The sequence below is a fragment of the Parasteatoda tepidariorum genome, chromosome 3, assembly GCF_043381705.1.
Source record: "Parasteatoda tepidariorum isolate YZ-2023 chromosome 3, CAS_Ptep_4.0, whole genome shotgun sequence".
Classification (NCBI taxonomy): Eukaryota; Metazoa; Arthropoda; class Arachnida; order Araneae; family Theridiidae; genus Parasteatoda; species Parasteatoda tepidariorum.
This window is the reverse complement of record NC_092206.1, coordinates 72043671-72053799: the sequence shown is the minus strand read 5'-3', so window position 1 is coordinate 72053799 and position 10129 is coordinate 72043671. Positions and strand designations below refer to the sequence as shown.

Below are 10129 nucleotides of genomic sequence, written 5' to 3'. Positions count from 1 at the left end.
TTCCCAGTTGAAAATATTTTAAGTCGCAAAACCATGACATGCTATGGTTCTGTGAAATTTGGTAGAAAACGTGTTCAACGGCAAATGTTGTCATAATTGAACATCGCTAAATCAAAATCCCTGAATTTTCCAGAGTTTGACTAAAAAATGTTAAATTTCTCGATTTTTTGGATTATTTCCAAATTTCCTGATTTTTCCAGGTAGCATAGCAACCCTGAAAGCAGGAGGTCCACCAAAAATTAGACATGGTACGAAAAAAACCAATAGACTCATTCAACTTCAGGACTCTGTATCTTAAAAAGAACAAAAGATGTAATTGTTCTATACTATTCAAATAAGGTCTTCATACAAATACATACATAGAAGGTCATCTAACCATCTAGTCTAATGTGGCAGAAGGATAGATAGCAAAATAGCCAGATGGGACGAAGTTCACCTTCCTACGCACTATCACAAAAAATTTAAAGCACAACTTACAAATTTTAAGAGAAATGATTGAGAAATACTCAATGTTTATTAATAAACTACACAAGTGTGAAGTTATGACTGGGAAGAGACAAAATTCTTATAAGTGATGTAATGACTGATTTAGCATTCCTCATTTTTTATTACACTGCTGGATAGTCAGAACCCTATTGTGTGTATATGTGTATATATATAAATTAAATGAAGTAGAAAACAAATGTTTTAATGCAATCATTTATTATGAATTATGTAAAAACAAGATGAAACTTTTCCATAGATGTACATATTTACAAGTTACAAAATAATTTTATAATGAACTACCATTTTTTTGCGGTGAATCTTCATAAGGTCTTCTTTCCCATATCTGAAACATAAAATTTAAATTAAGGTTATAGCGTATAAAAATTTGATTTAGATTTTAATTAAATTATAACATATGGATATTTAACATGAATAAAAGAATAATATATGGTGGAGATGTGACAAAGGATTATCAGTTGTAAAATCGAATGTGTTGTGCATATATCAGATTGACCAGATGCCTGGGCCAATGAGAAAAAATCTAGAAACCAATGCTAAGAAAAATAAATACTAAATACCAATACAATAATTACTAATAAAAAATAAATACCGATTTCCATATTGCTAATTAAATGCAAAAATGAAATAAGTTATTGAGAATTTCAGAAAAATTGAACAATATGTTTTTTAAACATAAATTGATTTGAAATTCAAAAAAAAAAAAAAAAAAAAAAAAAAAAAAAAAAAAAAAAAAAACAACAGAAATGGAGGTTTTTGCAGTTTTGAAATGATTGCAATAAAATACTTCTTTCGTTTAAATAATTGAATTTAACTTGCTGGGTATATTAAAGATGCAATTTGCAAAATAAATTTTCTACCTAATGTTTGCAATTTTGTGTTCCAAAGACATTAATTTATATTTCTTTTGTGTTAAGTGCATTAATTTTTCATTAAATTTTTTACATTAAGTTTAACAATTTTAAGTGCTTTTTTTTTAGGAAAGGGTTTTATTTTTAAGATTTGAATATTGTGGCCTATATATTTCTCAAATTATTAACTCAAATATAAAAAGTGATTTCAACTACATACTAAAAATAAATAAAAACAAGATTTACTTTTGCAATAAAAAATAACATTTATAAACAAAGCAAAAAAAAAAAATAATTTACTTGTATGTAAGCTTCAGAAAGAGTTATCATGGGTGGAAGAATTTCAGTAACATGAAGATCTTGCATTTCATACCACTTTCCAGAACCCTAGAGTAACAAAATAAAACTTTTTTTATAGCATATGTAAGAGAAAAAAAAATGTGCCATACTTTTTTCTCTTGAAGTATAAATATTGTTATCCAAACAACATTAAACTTCAATATGTTTTTCAGGAAATAAAAGGCAAATTGTGGTAAAAATCAGTTTATAAGTTCTGTTAAACTATAAAAAAAAAAAAAAAAAAAAAAAAAAAAAAAAAAAAAAAAAAAAAAAAATGAAAGCAAAAATATGCAAAAAGAATAATTTGAAAAGGAAATGTTTATCAAACCTTTCATTTTTATTTGCAACAAAGCTTAGATTTAAAACAGCTGGAGGTAACAGTAATATATTTTTTTAAATCTCTTCAACCAAGTGAAGAATATCAAGAGAATCAAGAAAATTATGAGTAAGGTAGAATTCTGATTATCTGGCATATTCAGGGCTAGAAACATATTGGAAAATAGAAATTGGTGCATTATAGGGTGACCTTTTTAAGTAGGAGACATTAAATCATGAGGAAAATTATTTAAAATAAGTAACAACTTTAATAAAGTTTAAGAAAAAACAGTTGTGTTTTGCTTGTCTATCATAAATATTGAAATAATATATATATATATAAAAAAAAAAATAAATAGATATTTTTTTTTATTCTAGCAGCAAAATTTTGGATTCATCATTACAAGAGTAAATGGGTAAAATCATCTGTAATAAAAATGAAACAAGTCATGAAAAGCTTTTAACTCGCTTTGGAAGGATTGTCAGATAACTGAAGAGTTGTATAATCAGGGTTCTACTGTACATGTTTAATGTGGAGTTTAATGAATAAATTTAATATAAATGAATACAACGGAAATTTAATAATTCAAATTCGAAAAAAGTGAATTACGAATCATGCAAGACAATTTTAAGAAAATAAATTATGACAACAAAAAGATATCTATAGTACTTAAAGGCAATAAATGGCATTGGTGAGCATAACCTAAAAATATAAGTTTTTAGCACAATATTTTTCAGTTTACAATTAATATATCTGATAATCCTATTCAAACCTTTACTCAACTAATCTTAAATTCCTAAATATGCATAGGAGATACACTATTCACAAACATTTGTCTAACAATCTAGGGAAATTAATCTTTCTATTTTCTTTACTTTAAAAGTTACAAGAAGTGTTTATGCATTTTAAGTGGAATGTGAGACAAATGTTTACGAATCTATGGTTAATGCAGAAAACTGGAATTAAAACTAAACACAATAAATTTAATGACTTTTTGTTCTTTAAATTATGCTTCTGTAAAAAAATATTCATGACTAATTATTAAATAATAAATATGTATGAATAAATTAAAGCAGCTAGTCATTACATTAACAAAAGTTATTAAAAAGCAACATATATTCATAACTTTTATTATTACATAAATATTCATGACTAATTATTAAATAACTAATATGTATAAATAAATAAAAACAGTTTACATTACAGGAAACATCTATTCATAACTTTTATTCTTATAAAAAATATTCATGACTAACTATTAAATAATAAATAGGTAAGAATAAATAAAAGAAGCTCTACATTACAGATTACAGCAACTTCATCTATAACTTTTACAACTACAAAAAATACTAATGACAAATTATTTGTAATTATAAATGAATGTAAAATACTTAAATAATAATATTTTCCAACACTAAGTCATAAATTCATCTATAGATGTTTTGGAAATTCCCGGAAATAAAATCAATTCAAATCCTTGGATGGTAAACTATATTGGCAAACAAATGATTTAAATAAATGATTCAGAAAATCAACTTTGTAACGAAATAAAAAAAATATTTTTTACACTACCCAGCTAATTAGATTTTTTTTTGTAAGCATAAAATTGAAATAATTTTAGGTATTTTATCAGATACAAATAGAATAAAATTATATAAGTTTGAAAATCTTCATAATGAAAATAGATATCATGTTTCAAAAAAATACAAATTGTACTTACTCTATGCAGTATGTGTGTACGATAAGTTCCCTTTCCGGAACCGGGTTCTCCATCATGAACAATGTTTGCAATGAGATCATAAATAGCTTTGGGTTGTTTGTCTCTGAATTCAGGTTGAAATATTTCGGTGAAATCAACATTTCTAGCAAATGAAAGAGATAAATAAATTGTTGATAGAAAGAACATTGATTGTATAGATCAATAAGAACAGATTAAGATTAAAACATGTCTTGAAATCAGAGCTGTTCAGTCAGTATGTTCCGATTTTAATTTTACTCTTTTCCAAAAGTCTAGAATTATTGGGCTTGTTGACAGAGCGTGTAATTTTAAAATTTGTTTATGTATGATTAGAAATATAGATATTTTATTTAAAATAACAGTTTATATTATCTTTACAGAAATATTTTACAGAAACTCTTGTGAACTATATTCACCAAGAAATAGGATGATAGCAGAGGGTTTATAATATATATATCCATATCAATACCTTTTATTTTTTCAACAAATAATGAACAAGAATGCAAAATGAAAGTTTGCTACCAAATAACATTCCCCTGCTCAAAAGCCAATAGCATGTCATCATCGAGGGAGCTAAGTTAGAATACCCATTTCTATCAAGTGCTAAAAATGCGAACTATATTTTCTTAGGTTTGTAAATGGATTCCTGTTATCGTATCAGATGAATTGGGCATATTTTCAGATTTATCAACTCAAACCTGTTAAAAAGGTAACCTTAACAAATGTATAGTGCATCAGAAAGAGAGGAAGACCTAATTCAAGATAGATGGATTGCATAGAGGCAGACCATAAGATATTTAAAGTCAATTGTAAGCGGTCGATAACATCTGTAGGATATATCGGATCTGTAGGTCCATAACATCTGTAATAGATATAGTCTTGATCTTTAGCTGGCTGTAGTGACAACTGAAGGAACGGATAAAAGATAATAGTATGTACACATATGAGCATATTAATAATATTGTTTAATGAATTAACCATATATTTAATTACGATTCTCATTGGCAAAAAATACATCTGCTATAAGAAAAAATATTATTTGAAATTGTATATTTCGAATGCGGTTTTTTCTTGGGTTAATGCATTGGTTTTAATTCTGGGATACAACAAACAAAATAAAGGTAAATACTTTATTTTCAATTTAATATTAACAAAAACATACTAAAAACCAAAAATACCATAAAAAACAATATAAAATAGACTTACTTAATCGGGAAGTTAACAATAGTGTTGTTCTTTTCAATGAAGAAAGTATTCTTTGTAAACCTCTAAAGGAAAATAAATAAACAAAATAAATGAATAGAAATACAATAAACAAATAAAAACTACTAAATGAAATAACTAGAAGCTGCAATATGGTAACAAACTAAAAAATTAGTAATTTTTAAATATTCTTTAAAACAGATACATCATTATTTTTGAAATATAAATTTAAAAAAAAAAAAAAATGCATTAAGAGAGGTAAAAAATGAAAAAGAGTTACTTTAATGAACAGAATCAAGTACGGTGGTAATCTTGTAACTTCAAATCTTTTCATTTTGGAATCCTTGTAAGTTTTATATTCTTTTTCATTCGTACCATTAAACTTTGCAAGAATGTTAAAGAGTGGAACTTGAGGAATTATGTTTTCAGTCAATTCATCTTTAAACAATGGTGGTGGAGGCAAATCAAGAGTCAAATAAAGGAAAGTTGTATCTTCAACTTTTTCTGAAAGTAAAGAAAAATGTTTGGTCAATCATTACCCAGGAGAAAAAATTTGAAATTTATAAACTTTTTTAATCAGAAGAACTGACTTAAAATACTAATGTGTGTTATTCTAATCAACTTACTATTGCCAAGTGTAAGAAAAAGGTTAAATATGACAACTTATGCAAATGAAGTAATTTAAAAGGGAAAAAAAATCATGTAATTTAGACACTTTTTTTAAAAATAAAAATATTATTTAATATAACACGGAATTTTTTTAAAAAAAATTTATAACACATTTTGACAAGTATATACCCAATATCATATGTTTTCTTTTACTTGAGTATATTAGTATAATTGATAGTTTAGAGGTATACGGTATATAACACGGAATTTTTTTAAAAAAAATTTATAACACATTTTGACAAGTATATACCCAATACATATGTTTTCTTTTACTTGAGTATATTAGTATAATTTATAGTTTAGAGGTATATCAAAGGACATATTTGTTTTAAAATTTAGAGCACATGCTTAACTTTAAAAGTAATATTAACAAGTTTTTCAAATTTTCAGATTGCTGGGTGCCTTGAAGCTACAATTTCTTGATTCATGTACAACATAAAAGAGTTTAAAGTGGTTTGGAACTTAAAAAAATTTAAGACTTACACGATTTTTTAAACATAACTTTTGGAAACATCAGCTATTTCAAAAATAAAAATTCAATGATGGTAATGATAATCGTTCAGCAAAAACAGTTATTTTGAAATATGACAGTCATTCAGAGACGGCAACAAGCAATTTCACTAAGTGTCATGTACTTTGCAAAGTTTTTGTTCGATAGTGTCTAGCAACTTGACAATTAAATGACTATGAAAAGTTCATTTTCACTTTTTTATTTAACATTTTTATCATTTATTATTATTTTGAATTTTTAAATATTTTATGGTACAGAAGTTACCAATAAATTTCAATACTAGTTTAGTCAATAAGACTATTATAGGATAGATCTTGTTTTTCTGTATAACTTTCTTAAAACAAACATTTAAGTAAAAACAACATAAAATTCCAAATCTTATTATTTTTTTTATATATACAAGGTATTTGCCACATTTTAGATTTTCAAATCCATGACTTTTCATGACTAATTCCAAGAATTTTTCATGACTTAACGAAGTTACTATTTTCTCCGACAAAAACACAACAATAAATTTAAAAAGGCATTATAATGACAATAATTGAAATGATGGGTGTAACCAAAACTGTTATACTTTGCATCTTCATATTTATAGATATTAAATTTAGAAAAGAGTAAAGGAAGAGTTGAAGCAATAAAATAGCTGAAAAACATACAAAAGCAAATAATTTTTTTCTTCTTTTTTTTTCTGCAGGATTATATTCTAAAGATACTCTGCTTGGAAAGAGAAGAAATACTCCTAATTTTTCTATTCTCATTTCAGAATTAAATTTGTCTACGACAGGCTTTCTTCAGATAGAATTTTAAATTGATAAAATAAAAATTCCGAAATCACAGAAGTTGAGAAGATAATTCGCTCTCGAAATGATGTTTTTTCTTTCATTTTTTAAAAGAACAGCATATTTTTTTAAAGAACGTGATAAAAATATTTTATATTTTAGTAAAATATGACTGTGAATGGGGATTTTGTTACAAATTTAAATATTCGGAACACCCTGAATTTGGAAGGGGAGGGGTGTAAATTCCATTTTAAAAATTAGATTTTTCGACGACTTTAATCCATGACAAATTTCGTTCAATATAGAAATTCATGACTTTCCAGGTGCGTGGATACCCTGTATATATTTAAAATATTATTACAATAAAGTGTACAATCAATGATATTGTTCTTTTTTTTAAAAAACTAAGCTGATTAAAATTATTACAATGAAAATTTTTAAAAAGTATCAAATAATTAAAATTTTTCATAAGTAAATAAAAGTTGAAAAAAAAATTGTTTCTTTCGTTTTTATTTTTTAAAACAAACTTAAAAGTACCTTCATAGTCTTCTTCTAACATCAACTGCTGCTTTTCTTCTTCAGTCTAAAGGAAAAGTAGAATTTTTCCTATAATCAGTGAAATAGTATAAAAGAAATACAAATACACTCACATACAAATAAAAGGAACTCATTATAACAGGAGTTTCAAAATAGTTAAACAAGTTAAAATAGTATAATAATTCTATTTTTAGCTACCAACAAATGCTATCTACTGTTATATCACAATTGCCAAATGGTAAATTTCTAGATACTTTCTAGGCTCACAGGAAAACAGAGACATACAGAAAACAGATTTTAAGATTTTTCTTAGATAATTTTAACAAATTTCTATGTTATAATTTTCATTAAATATAGCAATTTTTTTTTTATCAGATCAGAAACCATTATTTTATTCAATATGAAAGACATTTAAAAAAAATAAAAATTTTAAATTTTTTTTTTTAACAAATTTACATTTTGTTCAAATTGTAGGGAAATTTTAAATTGAAACATAAGCAATTCAGACAACAAAAAATTTTTCTAGTTACTTAATTTAAAATTGGATATAGAATGAAAATGAGTTTAATTACAGAATAATCTAAAATTTTATCCTAAGTTCAGGATAGTGTCCACAAATTTTACCGTTTGGCATTTCCATTAAGGGATATTAATGACAACAGAGAAAGCGGTCTCAACAGTTGATTGAACCAAAATTGTCCAAATAGAAAAAAAAAAGTTTTTTTTTTGGAGAAAAATGCAATTTAAGTTTAAGATTAAATATTTAAAACACATTCAAAATGTAATTAATTTTCTCATCTTCACAATTAGATTCACCATAACAGAAAATTTAAAATTAAATTTTTTAAATTTTATACTTTTAGAATAAATAAATAAGTAATAATGAAAACAATTTAGTTTTCTAAAAAGTATGTAGATTTGATTTAATTTTTTCCTTCAAATTCTCAAATGCAAGTCGGTCCAGGAAAAGTTTTAGTTTGTTAAGTTGAGTATCACAAATAAAAAATGCTTGGATAAACAGGAGTCAATTTTAATTTTTACTTTTGGTAATGACTAATAAAAGTTTAAAAATTCTGGGGAAAAAAATTCCACAAATAAGTTTGCAATTAACAAATGTTTGAGAAACCCTGCAACAAAACAGATAATTTTCCGACATGAACTATACATATTTAAACCAACAATAATCAGTTGACCTACGAATTGTACACACTTACAAAGTATCCAAATACTTTCAAATTTAAAGTTACTTACTGCATCAATAGGCAGTAATGTGCGAGTATAAATTCTCAAGGCCCCTTGAAAAGTGGAATAAACAACACTGCTATTTCTTTTCTTAGTTCCATTCAAAGCTGCATGTAGACTGTTTAAAAACCAGGATAGAAAGGCAATTGGATCACCTGAAATAAGTTTAAGTAATAATGAATAACAAAATATATAACTTAAATATAATACATGTTTAAATCAGCACGTGAAAATGTGGGTCACATGTTATATAGAGAAAGAATTTATTTTGTGTTCTGAACAAGTTGTCTTTTAGGCTTCTTTCAAAGAGTAATTTGATTCTTGAATATTAAAAATCATGAATACAGAGATTTTCAACGGTAATAAAGAAAAAACAACAAGAAAAAGCAAATAAAAAATATTTTTTAACCATAATAATAGTAATTTTCAAATAAATATTAAATAACATTAAGATTAAAAATAAAAACAGGTTATTCCCACATAAGAAAGGAAAGTCATCAAAAGCAAAATGATTTCTAATGTTCTGATACAAAAATTTTGATAACTACAAATGTTCTGCGGGTTATGTCCAAAAAAGATAAACATATCTTGCTAGTAGAGTTATTTCCATTTTTTAAAATGGCAAATGATTTAATTTTGTTTAAAAACAAAGAAATTTAATTAGCTTAACATCAAATTATGTATAAAGGCCTACATAATGGAACAAAAATTATTAAATCCTCATTGCAATTTGGATAAAAATCACTCTTAAAGGATAAGGACGTAGATAGTATTACTCCAAATATAAATTGTTCTACAACATATGTAATAGTTTTGAGCATTTTTAACTTAAGGGCAGAAACTATTTTTAATTTTAACAGCTAATTAATTAATTTAATAAATTTAATGATCACTCAGGATTAACACTCAATTTCAGAAAAAAAAAATTCCCTGACTTTTCCAGTTATGTCAGGTAAATTTCATTGAAAATATGTACCATATTTAATCTATACCATGCAATTTTTCATCAGAAAACATTTTTTAAAATTTTATTTATAACGCCAAATATTAGATTTCTTGAGCAAAAACATAAAATAGAATGAGAATGGAAACATGGAAAAGTTTCACTAAAAAGTGGAATTTTATAAAATAATTATAGTAGATGTTAGAATTATTTAACTCTAATCTCTGTTAATTCTACTGCTTACTGTTACTGAAAATTCTAAGACTGGTTATTTTCCAGGTATAATATAGGAATTTTCCAGGAAAAAATAGCAACTTTCCCTACTTTTTAGAGTTCAGGGATGAGATTAGCCAAAAGGCAAAAAAGCTGAATTTCCACGATAGTAAATTTTACGCAAGCGCAACCCTTTAATAATAAATTCCAGGCAGTTTAAGGTAATAAATAATGTGTTGACATACAATTGTGTACTAATCTATTATTATATAAATGATTACATT

At 25.2% G+C, this 10129-nt stretch overlaps 1 protein-coding gene across 1 annotated transcript in view; it reads right to left on the bottom strand.

The window, feature by feature from the left end:
* Window positions 1-685: 685 nt before the first annotated feature.
* LOC107437592 (ubiquitin specific protease 39) overlaps window positions 686-10129 on the bottom strand; it is a gene marked incomplete in the record, with an annotated part of 19992 nt that continues 10548 nt past the window's right edge. Inside the window, 7 exon segments of the mRNA XM_043042318.1 lie at window positions 686-829; window positions 1656-1742; window positions 3731-3872; window positions 4955-5016; window positions 5232-5455; window positions 7448-7493; window positions 8699-8844. Of these exon segments, the coding sequence (XP_042898252.1) occupies window positions 773-829; window positions 1656-1742; window positions 3731-3872; window positions 4955-5016; window positions 5232-5455; window positions 7448-7493; window positions 8699-8844 (764 nt within the window).